This window comes from Antedon bifida, chromosome 1 (genome assembly GCF_963402885.1).
Source record: "Antedon bifida chromosome 1, ecAntBifi1.1, whole genome shotgun sequence".
NCBI classification, from domain to species: domain Eukaryota; kingdom Metazoa; phylum Echinodermata; class Crinoidea; order Comatulida; family Antedonidae; genus Antedon; species Antedon bifida.
The window spans coordinates 21,712,021-21,737,255 of NC_136226.1; the positions used below are offsets into that span (position 1 = coordinate 21,712,021).

General features: G+C 32.7%; 3 protein-coding genes across 6 annotated transcripts in view; 2 read left to right on the forward strand and 1 right to left on the reverse strand.

Annotated features, from left to right (window-relative positions):
* Positions 1–11,359, forward strand: part of LOC144845429 (separin-like) — a 53,673-nt gene extending 42,314 nt beyond the window's left edge. Inside the window, exons 14-22 of the mRNA XM_078702757.1 lie at positions 412–535; positions 3,148–3,284; positions 3,749–3,886; positions 4,038–4,199; positions 5,337–5,525; positions 5,989–6,206; positions 9,418–9,501; positions 10,332–10,496; positions 10,614–11,359. Coding sequence (XP_078558883.1) covers positions 412–535; positions 3,148–3,284; positions 3,749–3,886; positions 4,038–4,199; positions 5,337–5,525; positions 5,989–6,206; positions 9,418–9,501; positions 10,332–10,496; positions 10,614–10,818 — 1,422 coding nt within the window. The 3' untranslated portion in view covers positions 10,819–11,359. The remainder of the gene's footprint in view (positions 1–411; positions 536–3,147; positions 3,285–3,748; positions 3,887–4,037; positions 4,200–5,336; positions 5,526–5,988; positions 6,207–9,417; positions 9,502–10,331; positions 10,497–10,613) is intronic.
* LOC144845837 (uncharacterized) overlaps positions 1–25,235 on the reverse strand; it is a 339,583-nt gene that overhangs the window by 95,299 nt on the left and 219,049 nt on the right. The window lies entirely within an intron of this gene.
* The window catches only part of LOC144845636 (TRAF3-interacting protein 1-like), a 46,694-nt gene continuing 42,698 nt past the window's right edge, over positions 21,240–25,235 (forward strand). For 2 of the 4 annotated variants that reach the window (XM_078703087.1, XM_078703074.1), the window contains exon 1: positions 21,241–21,607. In XM_078703087.1, the coding sequence (XP_078559213.1) occupies positions 21,485–21,607 (123 nt within the window). In that variant the 5' untranslated portion in view covers positions 21,241–21,484. Of the gene's footprint in view, positions 21,608–25,235 lie in introns of all 4 variants that reach the window. The other 2 variants (XM_078703084.1, XM_078703080.1) reach the window with 2 other exon arrangements.

The window sequence follows — 25,235 nt, forward strand, 5'->3', positions numbered from 1 at the left end:
GGCAAAAATAGAAAGACAATTAATGCAGCAACTATACAACGTCAGGCTAGGTATATAGCTAGCATACGATGTTCATACGTTACCGATGTTTACCAGCTGGGGCCTACAAAACTAAGCCTAGCTAGGCTAGGCCTAAAGACCGTCCACGAGAGGTCACTCGCCATGAGCTACTTGGGTAGTGCATTGTTTCTCACTTTTTATCATAATTTACCATAAACCTACATTTAAGACAAGATATGACCTGGTTTAATGTTTTTAAAGTAATATATATGTATTATTTTTACAAAACGTCACAAATTGTAGGGAAGGTGTCTTTAACCCTGTTTACAAAGTAATTTGAATTAGTTAATTAGTTACTGACGATTAAAATGAATTAATTTTAATTATTATGATGATTTTCTTTCCAGAAAGTTAAAAACTGACCATGACATACCTAACAATGAAGAAATTAACAAACTAATGATTGAAAAACAAATCTTGCAACTAAACCAGCAGGATAACAGTGTTTTGAAAATCACTCGGCAACTTCCAGAGGGTAAGCTAGGTTGGTGTATAACCTTAGGAAACATGAACATGTCACTCCTCTTTTTACTCAATTTCACTGGTTTTAAGTACAACAATGCATCATCTACAAAATTTTAACAATGATTTGCTCCTACTGTGTTGTAGATATGAATTCATGTACACATTTGTTATGAAGTCATCTGAATTAAAAAATTATGCTTTTTTTCTCTATCGTCATAATGACATTCAACAGAGCGCGTCTCGCTTATCTGTGCCCGATCTTCTCTGACTTTAAAAATTAGTTTTTTCATCTCTTTTATCAAATTTGAAAGAGCATGCACCGCGCTACGTGTCCAATTTTCTTCCAAATCTTATATCTTTTTTGCTCAAATCATTATCTTCCGAAATTGTCATCTTCATGTTTGATTTTGATAACGTCATCATACCAAAAAATTGTGGGTCTTGTAATTTCACCTATATGCTACACTGTATATAGATATGCTGTATTATTCTATGAAAAATAGTAGGCACAATTCAGCACTACACCTATGTATCAACTTTTTGCGCTCAATTTTAATGTATGTGCATGTTGCGTTGCATTTTTTTTGTGTGTTATGTAGGTTCAACCCACTTTTCTTTCCTCATCAGTAAAAATGTTAATTTACAATGCATTGCACTTGATATTAATGTAATAGTATAACGCAAATACAACTGACATTTAACTTTCAATTAATATTAATAATTATCAACTCTCCCACTATTGCACTTTTAAATACAATAGTAAGAAAACAAAAACAAACAAAACATTTTCCCTTTTCCCTCTATTTTATTCGGAGTGGAGTTGTGGCTTGGTGGTTATGATGCTTGGCTACAAATCCAAGGGTCCTGGGTTCAAGTCCTGTCATATGTCAGGATTTTTTTCTAATGACAATTTGCAACTCCACTCCCAAAGACTAGTGTAATAAGTCTTTGTTTATGTAGGGCATCTTGTGTATATGTTTGTCTTGTGAACAGGATTGCCACCTTTGAGAAGGTTATCCTTGGCAATTTGCCTAAAATGAGAATTACAAAAAAATATATATAAACTTTTACTTAAAAATTAATGTATATATTTAAAGATGTATTGTCCCTTTGACTAATCCCAAAAAAATAAAAAATAAAAGATTTCGAAAAAAGGTGGGTCATTTTGAAGTATCATAATAGTTATTAACTATCACCAAAAATTTGTCGAAAAAAAAAAATCATTTAACTGAAATACAGACGTTTTTTTGTTAAAAAAATAACTTTGACTTCCAGTCAAAGTTTTCGATCAAAACATATCCCATAATGAAACGCGCTTGTTTGGCTACTCTGTATGCATAATCATAAAACTTCCTCACGATCTGTGTGAAAATACCTTCTCAACCGTGACGAGTTGTAAACAATCCTAATTAGCATATGCATAATGTGTACTCACGGTTTGAAATCTTTGTTTACTTTCGCTCGCGACGATTTTCCAGAAGAAATGTAATCAAACTAATTTACCTGTTAATTACGTATACTTGTTGTTTTTGGCTCGAATTTTCGACTTAAAGTGAATAACTTTAATATTACTTTGATATGGCCAATTTAAATTTAGAATATTTTGACCTTCATTTTTTTGTGTTTCAAGGGACAATACATCTTTAAGTATATTTGTTACAAAATTTGTTTAAATCATCTTGAAACTTTTTTTTCTTTTGTTTTCTACCTCTTAACGTTTTCTTTCTCTTTCAAGAAATCACAAAATTGTTATATTTTACTTAAATCTAAATATCAATTTTATAAACGTTAATGTTATACCTAAGTGCTAAATTGTTACGGTCCATATCTGACCACATTTTATTTGCCTTTTCTTTGTATATTAAAACTCACTATTGATTATAACTTCTAACTCAGCAGTAAACATTACCCATGGACATTTTTTCACAAGACCAAGTCTATGACTGACTTTACTTTTATAAATACAAAAAGTTAAAATGGAAAATATTTCATTAATTTTGACATAATATTTTCCAAGTACAAATTTCTCCCATGTAATTTCCTGAAAACACGTTTCCAACATGGCGCAACATTTTATTCAGCAATTATTTTACTCCTTTGCATGTAAATAACATATGCTTCTCATATTCTCCTCATTACAATATTCACAAGAATTGAAGTTGGACAAATTCCATAATTTTAGCTTAAAATTTTAAAAGGCCACCCTTTTTATGTGTAACAAACACTTAACTTTGTTTTTCCAACAAAGATTCCAGTCTATTAAACAATTATAAAGTTGGTTTTCCCATTTATCTTGTGCAATGCATGTTACGTTAGTTATTACATTCTTTGTGTACAAAATATGCAAAGCCGTCTATGCATCTATGGTTAATGCCCAGTTCTATAACAACCTCTGATGTTTTCTAGAAAAACTTGATGCAGAGTCTTCCTTGTACTGTAATAGTTACTAGGTTGCCAGATGGTCCGGCTAATACTGTCATTTTGCCTGCAGATAGGAAACCATATTGACATGGTTAGGAGTATACTATCGGAAGTGTTTTCTGTTAGAAAAGGGTTGTGGAAGATAAAATAATTATATTTTGCCATGGCTCCATAAACACATTAATTATGAAATTTTTTTAGGATGGACAGTAGTTACAATGGCAGCTGTTGGTCTTGGTGTAGATGACAACAAATCCAAACTTAATGATGTGGATTGTTTGCTAGTATCAAGACTTGTCAATGGTTTTGATCCGTTAGTGCTTAAAATTCCAGTTAAAGTAAGTACATTTGCAGTACTAATTTTCTTGTAAAATTCTTAATAATTGTTATGGAAGCAAGTTAGACTAAAGAATTGGAAAAAGTTTTCTGTTTGACATCGCCAATCTTGTTTTGAATACATTAGCCTCACACACTGGGACTTCTTTCTGGGAGGCTGAACAAACAAGATATTTTTTTTAAATTTTAATTTGTGCGAACTAATTTTGTGCCAAGACGATTAGATTTAAACAGACGATAATCGTGTAACTTCATTCTGTGGTGTAGTTTTGCATCAGAGAGTTATTAAAAATGTTCACTATACTCTTGCAAAATAATTTTCTTGGGAGTGTGTCGAACCCACAACCTCCCAGCCTGGCTAGGGTTTGATTCGAGCCCAAGGAAGCAGCAGGATAATAACTGCGTTGTAAAGTAGCTTTGCATGTTAAAAAATATTTACTTATCCGTACAAATCTGACATTTGTAGAATGATGATGATAGTAAACTGCTTAGTGAAATTGTTGCAGAGTTACAAGCAATCATTTCTAAAAGTGTTGCTAGTGCAAAAGAATTGGATAAGAAATCTTGGTGGATATCCAGACAAGGCCTTGACCAACGTATGAAGGTAACTGTTTAGTTGTTTTTTTCACAGAAGTATAACTTTAGCTTAGCTTTATTTTCTACCAGGTAAATTATTTGTTTTGTTGCTTTTTAAACATTTATTAAGTTTAAATGGAATTTTCGTTTTTTAAATTATGAACATTTGTATTTTGTAGAATTTAATGGTAGAAATGGAAGATGAACTTTTGAATTGTTGGAAGGGAATATTTATTGGACAACCTAATAATACAGATACAGCTTTGAAATTATCAGTTGCAGCTAAGAAACTTCAACAGAAAATATGTTTGAAGCATAAAATCAGCTTACATGCATGTCAGGTACATTTTTTTTTTAGAATGTTAGATGCATACATTTTGTTTCAAAATAAAATTAAATTTCAAAAGCTCAGATTTGTTCCTTAATAAAAAATAAAATGGTAAAATTGAAAAATACAATAGATTTTGTGGTAAAAAGTAAAAAGTTTTATACGTATTATGTGAGTTCCGTACTACTACTGTATTAAGAGTAAGTGGAAAGCTTCACAATCATAAAAATACAAATTCCTTATCACCCAGAACTTAACGATATGCCAATAGTGCTATTCCTTCCACGCCAAACTTCTTAATGATTCCCGTTTTTTACACTCATCTTGTGCAATTTCTCTTTGCGAGTTTCTCATTTTCCATTTTATAATTGTATATACAGTAAATCCCTTCAATTACGTACGGCACGGGCCTGTTGGTGTTCATAATTAAAAATATTCGTAAAATTGAGGTTATAGATTTAAGCTATATACACCGTATCCCATAAGCATCATAGACGGGTCAAAGTTTTAGGCCTAAAAAACAGCCATAAATGCAGTGTACGGTACATGATATGTCAACTAAACATATTAAATGTATAGCGATAATGAAACGAAAATAATAAAGTATAATACAACAATATAAATAAAACTGAAAGTTGCATGTAGGCTTGACTAAGTATTGCACTTAGTATTATGAATATATTTACGTACGTATTTCATCATGACATCATATATGTGTGTTCATAAAATTGAGAATTCGTTAAATAGAGGTTTGTAATTAAGGGTTTTTACTGTAATATTTTGATACAAATTTTTACGATATTTCTTATTTGTATTTTCATATGCATGTTAATATTGTTTTAATTCAGGCTAGTGCTGCAATCACAATATTTTTGAATAAATAAATACAAAATTGTTATGAATTTTATATGATAAATATGAGAAGGTGGAAACTATACTTCAGTTAATGTTTTACCAGAAACATTGTCTACACTGCAGTAATGTTAATTCAGTCACTATTAACTGAATAATACAATTTCTGATAGCCGTAGAGACAACTCGTAATGGCGAATGGCTTTAGTTTTAAGTTGTGTGTGCCTGCCTGAATTTAGTAACTAAAAATACTGGCACTTGTCTACCTCATTCTGATACTGTAAAACAAATCTTTCAGATGTTACTACAATGTACACCCAGCCTAAGCTTCCAACAGCTGACATCTATATTATCTAGTGTGGCAGGATTAGAACGAGGAACTGACGAACTGCTTGCTGCTTTAGAGCTAGTCAGAAACCTGACAAAGACACTTGAAAAAGACTTAAAAGAAACTAAAAATCAAACTGTAATTCTTGTTCTTGATAAAGTAAGTGCTATATAAGTTTTGGAGGTAATACACTGTGTTCTAGACACTGTATGTATGTTAGATAATGTATAATAGCAAAAATCTGATATTTGTATTATGTATTTATACTGGGTGACCTCTTTAGTCAAGACTGGTCTCCCAGAAGACCCAGTTATCAGTGGCTGTGATATACTAGTACACCGGGGTAACCCCTACTCGTCGCGAAAGATGTGATAGGTTCTTTAAAGTGCACATGAGCTAAATGTGTATACTGGACCTACGGTTTATAGTCCTTATCCAGAACCATGGAGCAAGTGAGCCTCGAATTACGGTACAGCCTACTGATAAATTACCCAACACATCAATGAGCTTCATAATAATAATAATTATAATAATTATAATTATAACTATAATAATAATAATAATAATAATATATAGATACACATATTTATTATTATTGTTAATATTATATCTTATCTTATAGCATCTTCAACAACTACCTTGGGAGAATATATCAACAGCAAGATCACAAGCAATGTGTCGTATTCCCAGCTTAGATTTTTTGGCTTGCCATCTAAAAGATATGGAACTTGCATCTAGTATTCTTCACCAAGGCATTAATGTTGATGATACATACTATGTCTTAAATCCAAGAAATGATTTGGATAACACACAGTTAATGTTTCAAAAATGGTTCAGCAAGTAAGTGTTTCCAAAAACAGGGTTTTTTAAATTAGTATTATATTATTATTATTAACTACTGTAACATCGTGTGGGACAGATACAATAAAAATCAAGTGCTTCAAAAAAGGGCAGCAAAAATAATCACAAAAAAAAAGAAAGTATGATTCGGCCACAGAGGCAATTCAAATGGAAAAATATTGAATATAAACTTACCTACGAACGAAAAAGTCTTAATGTATAGAATAACAAATGACTTAACTCCGACCTATCTATTAAATAAATCCTTATATGATACAAGATCTAAAAACGATGTGTGTCTATTTAAACCAAATACAGAATATGAACGAAATTGATATAAACACAAAAAATGCTCTTTCCCTAAACAATTGTATTGTGTGAATATTAATCTAGGGTGTGCCTCAGAAAGTGATAATGTGCATGTACATTTTGAATAGGAGGGCAAGAAATAGATGAGCGGGACATGCACATTTAACTCTGTCAATCAGTCGGCAATTTAAAACATTTCAATGATAAAATATGAATTGGTAATTTATAGAAATAAGATGTAAGGTATTTGAATAATAAAACTACAGCTGCTTACGGACTTGAAATCAACACAAAAAAATGTGCACATGGTGGTGGTAGTCGAAATTAGATTATATGTGCAAGTAAATGGGTCATTTCATGCCAACTCAACAAATGGGATGGCTGGGTACCATCTCGGATTTCCTTGAAAATGAAACTCACATATAAAAGGCAACTATATGTCTCACGAACACACCAACAATTTCAGTTGCCAATTCCAAGTCGTTTAACAGTTATGGCCATTTGAAAATGTGTCGTCTATGGAATTTTTGGTCTTAATAAATTATATTTTATTAAAGTTGCATTTTTATTTAGCCATATTTTTTAAACTAATAAAGATATTAAGCTAAATATTGATACACTGACATAATTTTGGTCATAAACAAAAAATATGAAAAAAAATAGCTGTATCTCAATTAATTTAATTTAAGATTTTGGTCCCTAGGCACTCCAATTTTATTTTGGCAATTTTTACCACTTATTTAAATATGAAAATACATTTTTCAATTATTTTTTTTTTTTATAAATAATAATATATTGTGCCAAATTCTTCCATATAAAAAAGTTCATAATATTTAAAAAATCAAAGTCAAAATGTCACTTGTCATCAGCATTTTGACCTTTGCCCTTGTGGGCAATTAATCCCAAAGTTGAAACTCATAAGTTCATCAATGCATGATTCAGCTATGTTCTAAACACCAGTTTGGTGTCTTTATTCCTTCATGTCCAAAGATGACTATGAAATGAAGGCATTTTGTGTATTTGTAGCAATTTCAATGTAAAACATGATAAGTTCATAATTTCAGACTCTCCTAGAGTTTTTAATACATTTTATGTAAGACAATTTTTGGTCCTGAATCTATTTCTGCAGCCATTAAAGTAACAAAACGGATAGTTTAAAAAATATACATGGCCAAAATGGCTCGAACACATAATTAGTGTGTACGCGCATGCAACAAGCAATAATATGCAAAAGGTTAAAACAGTGTTTAGTCTCAGAAGCTGGTCAACCGTATCGAATGGTCGCGTCGTTGAAGTTTTAATTAATTACACCTATCCTTTTAACCGAATGATTTACGTAAATCACGGTTTGGCTCAATGAGTAAAATCCACCCCTATCGTTTTTGTCACCCCACAAAGTATACATTCAACATGGTTTCCTGCTATTAACAAAAAAATGCCCCCAAACTTTTTATAGAGAACTTTTGTGTAGTTGGCCTCTCTACTATTAAGTATTTAATGAGTTACAACCGAAAATAGAGTACCTGTCTCTTACTTAAATAGCGCCCTTAACAATTTTACTAAACATTATTAAATCCCTGCTACAAGTACCCAAACTTAATCGTTAATAACTTATGTTTGCCTTTTCACAAACATATGTAGTTTACACATTATTTCTAGTATATATTAGGTCAGTTTTTTGCATATCTGGAAAAAAAAATAGTTATGGCTTCTTGCCTTAATTAACATAATAAATATCGTATATCACAGATTTTGCTGATTTTTTTGCTAAAATTCTATATTTTTGCTTTAAAAAAGTTATTTCATTTCAATAAAGTTAAAATAAAAATATTTTATTGAATAGATAATGTAATCAACATTAATGTCAACAAAATACATCAAATATTTATTAAGTTATGAACAATAAAGTGCATCACTATAAAATAGCGGCCATTTTTGCTGCCATCTTGGATTTCAAGGTGGCCGCAGTAAATTTGCAATGGCACACCTCATGGTTATTGTGTCCTAAGGGTATTAGCTAACAAAAAAAGTTGTTGTGCTGAGTGTGTAAAAACATGGCAATGGGAGATCTCTAAACAAGCTATTGGACCTCCGCTTATTAGTAGTAGTATGTTCGAGTTCGAATCCGCCATATCTGTACATAATAAGTATCACCGCTTAAAGCAAAAAAATCTGTATACACTTATGTCCATTTGAATATCGCTTGTTGCAGTATGTTCACATTAATTATGCGCGCTTTTTTGCCACGTATGTCTTTTAAACTGTTCATTCAGTTACGGTAATGGCTGCAGAAAATAATAATTTTTGTTGTGTGGTTGATTTGTTACTTTTGTAATTAAATTGTGGTCTAGTTTTGATTTTTTTGCTTGAAGCGGTGATAAATATTATTTACACATTTCGCAGATTCAAACTTTAATGTACTAAGCATTTATATCAATGGCCACATCATTTTACTCACTGAGCTATCCATGATTTACGAATCATTATGTTTCAAGGATAGGTGTAATTAATTAAAACTTAAACGACGCGATCACCATTTTAATTTGTAGATTCGTTGCGGTACACAACAGAGGATGTTGCATAGTTGATACATGATGTAACAACTCGCAAAACATGGCCGCTGACACGTCAAAGTAAAGTTATATAGCTTATCGTGTGAGCACTTCCATTCAGAGGTTTCGGCGTAAAATTACGCGAAATTTATTAGCATTAATAAATAGATAGGTTTTTTTTCTCATTTCTATGTATAACTTTGTCCACTTTGTTTGGTAGTTGTGATACTGTAGTTGTGACTGAGCCTCTGTTTTAAAATAAAGATTTTATTGTTGTTATTAGATTATTAACAGCTAAATCTTTTTACTAAACATATGTTTCTTTTTTAAATATGTTTTTATTTACTTAGCGATCTATCTTGGAATGGAGTAGTTGGTCGTGGTCCGAACAAGGATGAGTATTCTTCTGGATTGACTGAACATGATTTATTCATGTAAGTTGTATATATTTATATTATATATGTAAGTTTTTTTATTTAGAGATTTTTTAATATTGTTCTTGCATAAATATATTTGAATAGACCAGTAATGTTTAAGAGACCCAAAACAATTTTTTCAAATAGATTTATATTGTTTTTCAGAGATGTAATTAATAATCAAGTTAAATCACCTCCAAGCAAAAATTTAAATCAAAATATATGCTTATTAATATAAGCAAAATAACCTTCATAAGTCTGTGCCTCCTACTTATTTGAATCTTCATCTTCATGCCCTTTAGATCATGTACTAAATTGTATTTTCCATTTGAAATAATGACAGTATTCATATACAGTCATTTTAAAGCTTAAGCTTCCAGTGGGGTACCCCTTTTCTCATTTATTATGTATTATTTTAGAAAATGTTATCTGTACTTTTGTTTTTATTTGAGCAATAAAATATTCTAAAAAAATAAAAAACGGGACATAAATTACTTTTAAAGCCGGAGTGATACATTTTAATTCCATCAACACCAGCCAGCTCCATCATATTCAGGTGATGAATTATTTCGTAATGTCCATTGTACATAGATTTGGCTAAATAAATAGTGTATACAAAATGAAGTACAGTAGTCATACCCAGACCCACTATTTGGATGGTTAAAAACAAACACTATATGATGCACTGCTACTAGTGTACTAGATTCTTAAATTTGTATTAACAGCATCAGTATACATGTCTGGTAGTAGTACAGTACAATAGTTACAGTATGACTAATTCTATTATGCATAATTACCAAATTGTCAAATATAATTATTTAATTGTGTATATATTTGTTTCATGTAAGATATTGTGGTCATGGTTCTGGTAGCCAGTACTTAAATGGTGATGATATTCAAAAGATTAGATGTAGAGCCCTCACAATGCTAATGGGTTGCAGTAGTGGTAGACTCAAGTACAGTGGTTCTTTGGAAGCAACTGGTATGGCCCTTAACTACTTAGTAGCTGGTTGGTAAGTAATGTAATCTAATTTTTCTAGTATCCTTTTTCATAATGGATTATTATAAGTAATTTTGTTAAAAAATAACTCTCAAAACCTGTAAACTCAAATTTATTTTTTATTTTTCAGTCCTTGTGTTGTTGGCAATTTATGGGATGTAACTGATCGTGATATTGATAGATTCACAAAGACTCTACTCAAATCTTGGCTGGAGAAAAGCAAAGACAGTTCATATATTACGGACTACATACTTGATGCTAGGAATGCATGTAAACTGACTGCTCTCATTGGGTATGCTCCAGTTACTTATGGCTTACCGGTTTATTTGAAATGAGACATTTCTTGAAAAATAAATATTATATTAAATCTAGATCATGAATAATGTATTGAATATTAATGGTTTTGACATTGATGCATTGGTTTAGTACAGTGTCCAGTATTGTTCAGTTAACTTTAAATAATTGTATTATTTATCCTTAAAATAGAAGAAGAATAATTTTATATTTATGTCAATTTACTACATGGTATGCTAATGTTTTATCTGTTTGACTAATGTTTGTGATGTTATAATAACAAAATAAAGTTGTTTTCAGTAGAAATTAAAAGTGCATCCAAGGTGCGTTGTCAGTAAAATACTGGAAATATTTTGAGTCTAAACAATAATTATGAATTGGAAGCTGTTTAGCAGACCTGAGAAAAAAGGGTGGGCATAATTTGAACACTCAGTTGAGGAAATGTGAGTCACATAAGAGCATGAGCAGATCCAGGATGTTCCAGAAAAACTTTAATTTGAGTATCAACTACAAAATACTAAAATGATACTACAATTTGGATTCAAACTCAGAACTTTGTTCTTGAAATGCATATTTGACATAATGCATACACATTTTCTTTATCGTTTCAAATTAATTAATTAAATTTCAGTATATCACCGGGCGGTTTAGAATTAATGTTCTTTGCCTCTTGTGTTTATATATATATATATATATATATTTTACGCTACCACATTATTCACATTTTTAGGCGTGATAACGTCATAAAAATAAAAATGGTGGCAACTCATGAGAAAGATGATTGGTTGAGCAAGCATATATAACAATTTTGAGAGAAAATCAGACAAGCCAGATTCGCTCTGTTGAATGCGAAAAAATTACGAAAGAGAAAAAAAATCGTAATTTAAAAATTTAGATGGCCATATGATGATGTCCATTACATTTTGCACGTGAAATGTGTACATGAATCCATATCTACAACTCATTGCTCCCATAATAAGTTGGGGGTCACCGTGCATTCTGAAGAGTTATTTTCATTTTAAAAATGCCCTATTTTTGTTGACAATTTCAGTACTTTTGTGCAATTAATGTGCTCATTTTGTCATTTGTAACTTGTTCGTATAGCACTATTTCAAGTCGGAATTGACTCGAATCCGATGAATAAGAAGGTTAGTGTTTAAACACGCAAATGGCCGAATGCATGCTCTAAATTGATCAAAATGTAATTTTTTAATTTTTAACTCGTGATTTTCGCGCATGAGTGTGTGTACGTGTACGTTTTTAATTGTTAGTATTTTTACCCTTGACCCGAAGTTTATTTATGTATAGTGAATTTGATTAATATGTGATTTCACAAAATGGCGTATAAATGACGTCAAAGATGAATACTGTAATCACGCTGAAAAGCTTATTAGGGTTGTTAAGTTAAATTATTTGAAAAATGTTTTTATTATTTGGAAACGTAGAATATAGATGCGCGCTCTTTTTAATGTGATGAATTATGACGCAAAACGTGAAAATTCGACCTTTTTAATTGATGACGTCACAATATCACTAGGAAAAATGTTTACATGAATTCTTATCTACATTTCAACAGCTTCCCGAAAACGTTTTAATCATGTTTTTTTAACTACTAGGAAAAGCATTTTGCACATTTTTAAATTTTAAATGCGCGTGTGCGCGTAACTTTTTGTTAAAACATACCATTTTTAATCCACAGAAAGTTTGCCCTTGATATGACTTAAATTTTCACAAAGTTTTAATAAAAAATGTTTGATCGCTTATTGAAATTCATACAATCGCGCGTAAGTCACATTGTGCAACCCCGACGTCATTGAAAAATAGGAGGTGCGCAACTTCAAGTAAATGTCCATTTGTTTACAAAGTTATGAAATGTTATATTTACACGTTTTAGAGCTACAGCTGATTGAAATTTTTGGTAGTTGTCTGGGGAGTAGTTGTCCTCCAAGGGTGATTGTCCGGGTGGTAGTTGTCCTATCCAGGGAGTAGTTGTCCTAGACCCATACAAAAAAGTTACAAATATAATAAAACAAATGTACTTAAAAATAGGCGAACTGGATTATTATTCATTAAAACTTTTTAAAAATTACTTTATATTACATAGCCTATGTAAATACGTGAACGTGATTGGTTGAAACTGCATCACATGATCATGATGACTACCGCTGCGGGGATCGTATAATAAATATCCTCGAGTACGATGATATTGACTGAGTAATTTTCGCGTCCCTGTCATTAAACATATAAAATCCAGCAAATTCTCGAGTACGATGATGTTGATTGTGTAATTTCCGTGTGGGAACAACCAGTGATTTGTCGTAACATATCTCTGGTGTGAACACTCTCGTTTGGCGATAAATAAACAAAAGTCATCTACTGACTTGAACTCGCGACGATTTGTCCAGTCCACACCATTACAATACAACGTTTTACACGCCGCACTACGCAACTTGCTTGAAATTAATCAACTAAACTATTTAAACTATGCATACATATACCGTAAAACCTTCTTTTTTTAGTGCTCTTGGGTGGGCTTCGTTTCGAGATGGGCTTCTTTTCGAGAGTACTTTTGCAAACTGTAGAGGAGGGCTTCTTTTCGAAATGAATGCTGTAAATTTTGTGAATTTCTACTACAATAATATGACTTTTGAGACATTTTTTCAACCATGAAATTATGTTTAATATACCAATTAAAAAACAATATAAAAAGCAAAAAAACAGTCCTATGATTCACCGTCAAATACAATCATTTTTTTATCATCGTCGTCATCATTCACAATGGAATATTCAAGAGTGTCGTCTGTCGATAATGGCATCTCATATCCAACCAACCCTTCGACGTTTACTTCTTTTTCAGAAACATCAAGGGCTACATTTATCCCACACTTTCTGAACGACCGAATTTGTAGCGATGGATTTGTGTTCATCATGGACCAGGCATTGCCAACCCTCTTTGTTATATTCGCCTATCGCTTGCGCATATCTTACCCATCACATAATCATCACACATCACAAGTATCTGGCATTAAATTATCCTACTACAGTAACTCTTAATCACGTGTTTGTATTGTTTATTTTCTGTTCCTTTGACGTTCAATTAATAAACCTACATTCTTAATACAGTATAGTATAGTTTATCTCGAAAAGAAGCCCATACTATCTTGAAAAGAAGCCCCATTTCGAGATGGTTTTCTTTTCGAGAGTACTTTTGCAAACTGTAGAGGGTGGCTTCTTTTCGAGGTTTTACGGTAGTCGCGAAACGGTCGCGTGCCTGATATATTGTTTACTGCACATGCTCAACAACCTTTAACCTTGTTGGGTATGCTTTCGTGCGCTCTTATCTTTGGTGGCGTGATTAATATCTTTACATTTTTAGCGCTAGCTGTTTAGTTATGACGACGAACAAAACTTTATGCGACGAATTTAATATAACTTTTCTGAATTCAAATTAAATAGAAATATTACAAGATTATTAATAAATGTAATTACAAGATTAAATACAAATTGTTTGTAAATTGTTGTACCCTTTGGGTTTAAAAAACATTAATTTTGCCATGTTCGAAATCTGCCGCGATTGATATGATCTACGCTAATGTTTTTATGACCTTAAAGTAGCATTTTATGACCTGTAGTAGGCAACAACTAGTTGTTGTCTCAGCCTACATGTAAAATTACAAAATCAGCAAGGATACTATATTATATAGATCTATTAGATGTAACATTAGTTTTCACTATATTAATATTATTATTACGATATTGTTCCATATCTTAGGAAGATATTATAAAGAGTTTTTTAACAACATTTATGATTTCAAATAGTGGCTATATAGCCATTTTAGTTTATTTTAGGAACGGACCGCGTGTGTGAAGGTACAGTATAGTTAAGAAATAAAAATTTATACTGCAAATTTAAATAAAGATCAAATTAAATATACGCCATAAAGCATCGGAATATATTGTGGGGAATAGTATTATAAAATTACATAGAGAGATTTGATAAGACATTTTGTTTAAAATCGAGTGAAATCCCGATAGCCGAGTTTTATTGAGTAAGCTGACAGGAATAACTGTAGTTTCAAGCCGTCTAAAATGTCTTCTTTCTTGGGCCGAAACGCCTCTCCAATAAAACATCACTTTGAATAATAATCCCCCTCCCCCAACCCAACTATCTAATAATAAGCGCCCATCCACATTTATAATAGGCCTACACACAAATTCAAAACGATTTGTTTTGAGTCACATAAACGGGGGGACGCGCCACTCTTGATTACGCAAAATGTATAGTTGTTAATGGCCGACACCTTGATACACTCAAGTTCATTCATCACTATGCTCAAACCAATTGTCTTCATCATTCCGCTATTAACATATTCCCTAGGTTATGGGAAGAGTTACCGGAAATGATTAAAAATTCTTTAATTTTAGACAGTTTTCCAACATTTTTAAATTCACTTAAATCACATGTATTATATTGACTTTATTGATTTTAAGTATTTTATCCTTTTGTTTTATATTGACAATGTTGATTCGTCTATTTGTAATATAAAGTTTTATAGATAGTTTATTTTATATCTTTGTTGTTACTTTGGGAGTACGGAACCTGAACTCTTGTTATAGTGATTAGGTTCACTTTTAGGTTCCTGCCTACTCCCTTAGTTTCTGTGTTTGTGTATGTTTGTAACTGGTTTTTGGCAATAAATAATAATAATAAAAATAATAATGATAAAAATGGCTGTTTTTCAGGTGTTTTTCTGCTCTAGAAATTCTCATAATTATCCAATAAAGTTATATAACCTACCAAAATGTTTGATTTGATAACACCTATAAGATGGCACCAATTATAAGTGCAGTAAACGGTTTGAACCATCGGCAGAAGGCAAAAAATACACTGTTGTACTCGGCGTGAATTTCTGTTTTTTACATATTATTGGAGGCACTTTCTAACTTCAAAGATCTGTAGCGCCCTCAGAATAAAAGTAATCACGTTATATTAATTATCAATAATCGATTCGGAATTCAATTTGCTGTCTATCTATATAAGAATAAATTTGATTGGACAAAAGTTGTAACCGGCACAGCCCTTTTAATTATGTGGTCTAATCAGGAAAAGCCTTACAGGAGCTTTGGAAAAGCCTTTCTTTACCATAGCGCATTCCGTTTCGTTTTCCCGCTTCTCTTGTTGGAGGTGTGTGTCAGGTATTTTGTAAAATTGTATTTAAAAACATTATGTATTGCATATATAAGTTATATTAATGAACGTTGACATATTCATAATACTTCTCGTCCATCTATTAACTCAAATCAGTGTACTACATTAATGAATTCATGATTTTAAATTGTCCTTTCTGATGCTAGGCTTCAGTGTACGATACGACATTGTTCAAGGTACTTTACGAACCAATCCATTTATACGTGGGAAAGTGACTCCACGATTTACATGCTGTGCAGCATACCATAAGCAAAGAATTTAAAAATATGGTTACTGAATTTGACGATTTATTTATATATTTAGGCTTAGTAGCCTACTCCTATCCCCTATAGGCTACGATTTCGTATTATTAATAACGTTGACAACCCTTGCTAAGAGTGGACGATTCCGAAACAGTTGGATGAACACCGCTGCTGCGCGTCGAAAAGGCGATCGCGCACTGAAAAAGGTCTGACGCACTATGAATTAATTTTACTGTTGTTCAAAACAAATCGTATATATTTTATATTAGGGAGGTTTCGCAACCTTACGAATACGATAACGAAAACGGATACGTCATACATTTGTGAAACTTTTGAGCTGATCCCCATTTCATATTCGTAAAGCGTATTCGTGTTGACGAATATCGCCAGTCATATTCGTAACTACGAAACGAGTATAGTTTTTGATCTATTTTGCACATTTTGCATTTGAATTAGGAATGATTCATGATTATAATATAATTATAGATTTATTGAAAGTAATTTACTAAAGTAATTTACTAAAATGCCAGGTCAATTTTGATAAATAGCAGTTTTTAAAGTCCTCACTCGCTTTGATGTTACGCTAGGCCTAGGCAGCCAAGCACCAAGCAACACGTACCTGCGCTTCGCTCAAATTTACCGCAGTCCTATTTTGGACGCGCCTCAATATTTCGTTGCCATGCGAAACAGATTTTTTTATGGCTTACGAAAACGAATACGTGTGCGTGACGTATTCGTTTTCGTTATCGTATTCGTAAGATTGCGAAACCTCTCTAATAACACAATATTATACTATTTGTAGTAGAATTAATCGCACTGTTATCTACAATTTACCAAGCATTTGTTATTTTTTTTCCACTCTTCATATCTATTAGAGGATTTCATTTGATTATAAATGTTACCATATTAATAAACTAAAAAATTAAACATATCCCTCGAATAAGCACCTCCCTCAAATGAACTCCGAGTCCGCCTCCCCACCTCCGCCCTATAAGGGCCCGCCCTACCAAACAATAAGCACTATACTTTAAAATGTTATTAATCATCTAAGAAACTGTGAAACAGAGTAGGTTTAGTTTTACGAATGTCAAATTTTCAATAATGGTAACCGACAGAAAACGTACAAGGAGAACGTCCTTCTAAACCCTTTTTATCATTCCGAGAACCATCGTCTACACTTCTAGAGGGGGAGCGAGCGAAGCGAGCTCACCCCTCTAGTACTAGTAAACCCTATGATTTGCCAACATTTGATATATAGGCCTATAGGTAGGCCTATTGGTAGGCTAATCTTAAGTGTAGTAGCTACAACGTGTAATCATGATCTATATACTCATCGTTGTCTACTTCTTGTGGGAATAATAATAGTCATAGACAAGGTACTTTTATGCTTTGTTTGTTCATGGTTAGTTTGCCTTGCGTCTACTTTTCAAAACGAAACGAGCGCTAGACACAATACGGTAGAAACTGCATAACTTAATATTCTATAGATAGATTAACGCAATTTTTTATGGCAGGAGGTGGAAGGCCAATATGATAATTCAAATACAAAAATTGCATATTTTATTAATATTACCAACTACTTAAAATTACCGGTCGTAAGAAAGTGAACTTTTCGTAGTCCGATTGTGATGAAATTAAACAGAATTGTTTAGCAATATAATATTGTTGTTGTCAATCATCGACGCAGACATGTCAATAGAACAATCAGTCTGCGCATACGATTTCTACATGGCTACGTTTTGTTTTGTAACAGTTGATTCGCAGCAATTCTATAGAGACACGGAGTTCAATGAGCGTGTTTGTTTGATTGGCAGGGCAGTGCGTTAGTTTAGGCAAGCGCGTTGGAAAATCGTTTGATGTCACCGTCGATGCATATCCTTCTATTATTTGGTAAAACGAAACCTACTTAGTCTGTTTCACAGTGTCTTACATGATTAATAACATTTTTATTAAGTATAGTGTTTATTATTACATTTGGTATGGCCCTTAGGTGGGGAGGCGGAGTTCTTCTGAGGGAGATGCTTATTCGAGGGATACGTTTTTTGTAATTTTTGTAATTTTAATAATATGGTAACATTATAATCAAATAAAATCCTCTAATAGCTAGATATGAAAAGTGGTAAAAAGGAATAAAAAATGCTTTGTAATATTGTAGATAACAGTCCGATGAATTCTACTACAAATATAATCGTGTTATAAATACAATTACAACATTGTGTTTATAAATGTGGATGGTTGGGTCTGGAGGCGGCGTTTATTATTCTAAGTGATGTTTTATTGGGGTTATAATTGGTATAATAATTAATACATTATTTAGTTTAAACATCTTTTGAAACTAACTTCCGCGACACAGTGGGCCGTGTTCCGGCCTAAGAAGGAAGACGTTTTAGACGGCTTGCAACATGGGCAGAAGTATCCCAGGGTCCTAACGGGACGACACAGCCAACAGTTATTCCTGCCAACTCGGCTATCGGGGTTTCAACCGATTTCAAACGAAAGGTCTTATATACTCCGATGCTTTATTATATTTAATTTGATCTTTATTAATTTGCAGTATAATTTTGCTAACTACCTGTATAGGCTACTGAATTTAGTATATGAGCGGGAAATTGTAGGTAAAGGTTTTTCGCGCCGCGGCTTTAGCCAGCTAAAACCCCAGAGGACATAATCAATAAGAAACTGTGTCATCGCGAAAGCTATCTAAGGCCGACAGTTTTGATATTTTATTAACTCGACTAATTGATAAGTCCAAGATGCTGGACCCAAAAAACGTCTGGGGAGTCTATAAGGGCTCACGGTTGAACGATTTAGGATTCTCGTCCTTTGATTGGTTGACGCGAATCAAAATAACAATATATTTATAATTTATAAAAACTTCACTGTGCTGTAACAAGAATGTGTTGTAATTTATGTGGTCTTAATGTATTATATTAGGTTATTATCTTTTATATGAAATAATGTTTTTGAACACATTTACGGCCGCCATCTTGTTGTTTCCCCCTCCTGTTTGGAATAACTTTTCAGTCTGTCTGGAGTACGCCCTCTAGCCTTCGGCTTACATCTCACTGCATTTTCCTCAAGTGTGCGCCGAACGGGAGCAGATAGCTCATAACAAATTCCACTGCGCAATTTTTTAGTGAGCCAAGTTTATTTATTTATTTATTTGTTGACCCATTCACCTTTGGATCGGTGGAATTTCTTCTTTATCACATAGTTTCTAGCTGTTGCCACTTCAACTCAACTCCTCTGTTTCTGAGTTATATTTTTCTTCTTTTTTTTAAGTAGTTAATATCAATTCAATATTGTATCTGTTTTCTTTTTTGTCGTTTGTTCTTTCTGGTTGTCTAGTGGTTTATTGTACTTTTGTAATTGTCAGTTTTATGTTTATCAAAGTCTTGACAAGCCCAAACAATCAGTTGAACTCTGTACAATTGATTTTACTAAGGCATTTGATAGAGTCAATCATACAATTATTATAGATAAATTAATTAAACTTGGAGTTAGGTCATCCATTGTTTCCATCGTCTGCAGCTTTCTGTGTGAAAGAACTCATACTACCAAACTTGGCACGCACATTTCTTCCACCAAATCAATCTCTTGTGGAGTACCACAGGGAACCAAACTGGGACCTATACTTTTTTTGGTTCTAGTAAATGATGCTGCCATTGAAAGTTGTAGACGTTGGAAATTTGTGGATGACCTGACTCTAGGGGAAGTAACCAAATGTGGTGCTTCCTCTAACTTACAAAGTGTCCTTAATAGTGTCAGTGAGTGGTGTGCATCTAATGATGTTCTACCAAAACCAGCTAAATGCCAAGTAATTGAATTTAACTTTTTAAAGCAACGGCAGCTTAATTTAGTTTACACTATTGATAACTTTAATCTTCCAATAGTTAGTAAGTTAAAACTGCTTGGTGTAATAATCCAAAATGACCTCAAATGGAGTTCAAATGTTAATGATATAACATCAAGAGCCTCACGTAGACTATTTTCACTATGTATCCTGAAAAGGTCTAGTGCACCAGTCAGTGACCTGGTTACAGTATTTACATCATATATCAGACCTGTGCTGGAATATGCCTGCCAGGTTTGGCATTCATCATTAACTGTTCAGCAATCTAATTTAATAGAAAAAATTCAAAAACGGGCTTTGCGCATAATTTTGAGCCCACATTATGTTAGCTATGAATTAGCCTTAGAGCAAGTAGGTTTGCCTTCTTTAAAGTCCCGTAGAGAGCAGATTCTTCTCAATTTTGGCAAGAGTCTTTTAGAATCTACCAAATTTAGAAATATGTTACCAGCATATAAATCTGATAGGCATTCAAGATCGTTAAGGAGCAATACTAGTTCAAAGTTGGATTCTTGCAGATGTCGCACTGAAAGATATAGGCGGTCTACTATTCCACACTTAGCACGAATCCTTTAAGTTTAATGTTTAGTTTAGATCTTCTTTGATGTATTTTATTTCTCAGTTTATGATTGTAATCCAACCTTTTCAGCTCTTGCTGCTGGTTGGAATTTGATGTTTTTATACCTTAATAAATAAAAAAAAAAAAAATAAATAAATTAAAATCTTGTGGGAGTCTAATATTAATACCAGATTTACCTTTTTGTCATTTTACCCTTTAAGGATTTCCCAAAAATCTCTAGAAGAGGGTCCACCTTTTTTAGTGTCAATTTTAATAGATTTCTTTACTTTAGCTTCAGTGATTTTTTTTTAAAATCAGGTTTTTTACATAAACACTTTTTTCTTGGTACGACTGCCATAAGATACGTACGTGTGAGCATTATTAGGGTTTAATTTAACAAATTTCCTATGAATTCTGGCAGCTTCTCTTCGTTGTTCTGTAATTGCTTGTTTAATATCATTATCAAACCAATTTTTATGTTACCGTGCAGCCGATAGCTCTAGTGTGCGTGGTGGTGGTTGAGCCTATCTGGAGTACGCCCTCTAACCTTCGGTTTATTTACACCACCAACCACCTCTCTCTCTGGATATTGTTGCTGCGCCAGAGAATTCTGGGATAGAATTCCAATTTAGAGAATTATTGAAAACAAAAAATCCAATGTCGCGCGTCTCGTAACTAATGGATTCGCTGCTGATACTACTCTACTACTCTATAAATATCATCTATAATTGCTTGCATCATCATCACGTAACCAGGATCCATCCATCCAGCAGCCAGGAGGACCTACTACTAGTAGCCTACTAGGCTAGAGAGGCTAGCTAACAATTTCGTGAATTCTGTTGTCGTTATGGGTGAACATTTTGTAAGGAAAACCCAGGATAGTCTTGGGAAATTAATCAAAAAGCCTCCTTTGACAGAAAAACTCTTAAATAAACCACCATTTCGTTTCCTGCACGACGTTTTCATGGAGGTGAGTTTTGTGGGTTAGGCCTAGGCTAGCTTAGGCCTAGCCTATTGTTTATAAATAAATGATCAGTAGGCTGGTGAACAGACGATCGGGCTACATCATAGGCCTAGCCGGCCGGCCTAGGCATCGCTCATGGTGTTAACTGGCTATGTGGAGGATTTATTTTACGCTGTGTTTAAAAGATACGGTACCGGGGAACAAACGATCGGGCCCATTGTTAGACTATCGAGCCCAAATGGTGAGACGATCGGGCTCAACAAGCCAAGGTGTTAAGACGATCGGGACCAGAGACGATCGGGCATAAACACAACGATCGGGCACGTTTTATTTTGGTCGCAATTAAACCAACTTTTGGAATTGTTTATGGCGCGCGTCAGTCCAGCTATGCATTTTTTATCATATCTGTCGTGTTTTGTAAATCGATTGGGTTTTATTGCGTCGTGCCATTTTGTATCTGGCGCACTAAATACATTTTCGTGATTATTATACATTTCGTGATCGTTTTTATAATATAGGCTAGGTATGCCTACTGTAGATTATTTATTTTTTTAGAAGATGAGTATTTATTATACTAATTATATATTTCATTTACTTTATTACAGGTGAGGAGAGGATGTGCTTTTCCAAATTACTGTTCAGTGTTATTGTAAAAATATGATTGTTTATAATTATACTAATTAAATGTTAAAGACCCCTTCCCTACGTTTTTTAGATGTAATTTAAGATAACAAACTATATTTAAAATGTAAAAATAATACTATATGGTCCTATTGCGATAACCTTTTTCATCTTTAAACGGTTAAAAATGTGAAAAATAAGTCGATTCTAATAATTATAGCGGCCTGCTATAAATCCCAAAATGCATTGCGCGCGGATTGATATTTTTGTTTTTCTTCTGTAATTCACCCACTTTTCGATCGATTGTGAGGCCAAAACAAATGGAAAACTCCTAACTTTTCAGCGAAATACCGGGTTTTCCCCAAGTTGTATCAACAGAGTCTGACAAAAATAGAAAGACAATTAATGCAGCAACTATACAACGTCAGGCTAGGTATATAGCTAGCATACGATGTTCGTACGTTACCGATGTTTACCAGCTAGGCCAACAAAACTAGGCCTAAAGACCGTCCACGAGAGGTCATTCGCCGCAAGCTACTTAGGTAGTGCATTGTTTCTAACTTTTTATCATAATTTACTCCTAATTTACCATAAAACGTACATTTAAGACAAGGAATGACCTGGTTTAATGTTTTTAAAGTAATATATGTAATTATTTTTATTTTGTAAGGTAATCATTTTAAAATAATGTTATGTGGTGGAGATGAGACGAGTAAACCTTCCTGTGCGCCCGTTGTTCTTCAGCACCTGATTTTGTTTACCGCGATACAATCCGGGGATTCCCCTTAACCCTTTCACTGCGGAGCATTATTCCCACCTCTGTGCGTAATATATATTTAAGAAAAACATGATATTTTAATAAATTGCAAAAAAATACTAATTGAGATAATTGTGTAATTATTTTTGTGGTGTGTGATGGGCAAAGGGTTAGTCTACAGTTAGGTATAAAAAAAAAAGTAATTTGCATATTGACGTCATTACAGGTATTTTGGATTTCATGTTTTTTATCAATGATAAAAACTATATTTTCTATAAGAAATTCTTATGGAATACGTTTTTCCAACTGGATATTGATGAAGATACGTATAACAAATAAAAATATTTAAAAAAATTGAATTATTTTTATTGTTTTAAAAAAATTATGCACAAATCAAAGTTTTGGGGCAAAATCGTGAAAATAATGACAGTTTCACAAATTCACTATAGTACAAAAACTATCTATTGTTTCAGAATTTTTTTTTTTGCGTGTTGTGATAAACACGATATTGCCCTATTGGGGATGGTAAATTTTTGTTACTTTCAAACCATTACGCTACCGTTACGCTACTCAAAACAACTTTCCAAGATAGAAATACTATTATATATACTATACTATATATAATTCATTAATTAATTAACTATAGAGGGTGCATTATTTTCAAGACGATAATACAACTATAGAGGGCCGTTTTTTTTTTTGCTGAAAATTTTTTTTAATGACTTGCAAAAATATTCAAGTTCATCGAAAGAATATAGAGGGACCGGTGCTATATATTATAGGCAAATACGATTAAATAAACGTTTGTTTATACCCGGTAGTACCGGTACCTGCACGTACACTTTTGTGGGTAAATCGTATTCTTATATCCATAGTGTCAATATGCTACGGTAGATTCATTCTTTCCTCAATCAACAGTATTATTTTATAATATTGGGTTAAAACATGTACTCTGGTATTCCACTTGTATTGTAAGCATAAATACTCTATTACTAATTATAAACTTAGATTCAAGAAAACTTTCATGAATACAGAATTTGTAGGTCTGCATATAATTGCTCATTCCAACAATACCGTACTCTGCGGTGAAGAATCAATAAATATTTATTATATTATTAATTTATTAACTATAATTCTTTCCTCCAGTCTGCTATGATGAGGCTTTTGAATGCAAACTTTGTCAGTTGAATCATATTTTTATCCAATTCTTCTTATATGACACGGTTCTCTAACCATTTTATATTTTAACTTGGCATATTTTAACATTTTTTGATATTTTAGTAGCATTTGCATTTTATCCTATTTGTGTGGTCCTGCCTTATTTTACCCATCATTTTATCATATTAATTTCTATTTTTTTTTTTCATTTCATTATTTCTATAAAGTGATAAACAATACTTTATAGTTCTCAAAGCTATTTCGAAACATTGTGCTTTATATTATTATTTATTATTATACGTATTATTTATAATTTATATTCCCATATACAATACTTCCTCATTGCCTCTTTGTACTATATTTTACCTTTGAAAGCTTTGGATGTTTACCAACGTCACATAATCCCTGTCACTGATTGGCTTACGTTAACGAAAGCTGACTTCAAGTCAACTTTCGTAAGCGTAATCGTAAGGGTGTAAAATCGCATCGTAGGGCATGTTCATCCAGAAATTCATCGGTTTCCTGTCGAACCGTCGAATACCAATTTGTATCAACAGAGTTTGGCAAAAACAGAAACACAATTAATGCAGCAACTATACAATGTCAGGCTAGGCCTATAGCTACAGTAGCATATGATGTTTGCACGTTATACCGATGTTTACCAGCTAGGCCTACAAAACTAAGCCTAGGCTAAGCCTAAAGACCACCCACGAGAGGACATTTAGACCCCATTTACACTTCATCGACTATTTATTAGACGGCCCGACGCCGGCTTTCTTTTTAGCCTGCAGTGTGTTTACACTTACCCAAAAAACGGGCCTCGGCCCCTACTATTGTGTTTACACTTGCTCTTGCATTGCGTAGAATGTAATATGTATTTTAGTATGATTATTTATATTGACAGGTAGGTATTTCTGAAATACAACATAAAATATTGTTAAAAAATTTTAAAATGTAAAAAAAAAAAATATTGTGTTAAAAAACTGTGTGAGTATGTTTCTTTTCATTAAATATTATTGTTCATAAGTATACATTTTTTTATAATTCTAGTATTTAAATTTATGATTATAATCATATATTATTTTAATTGTTTTTCGA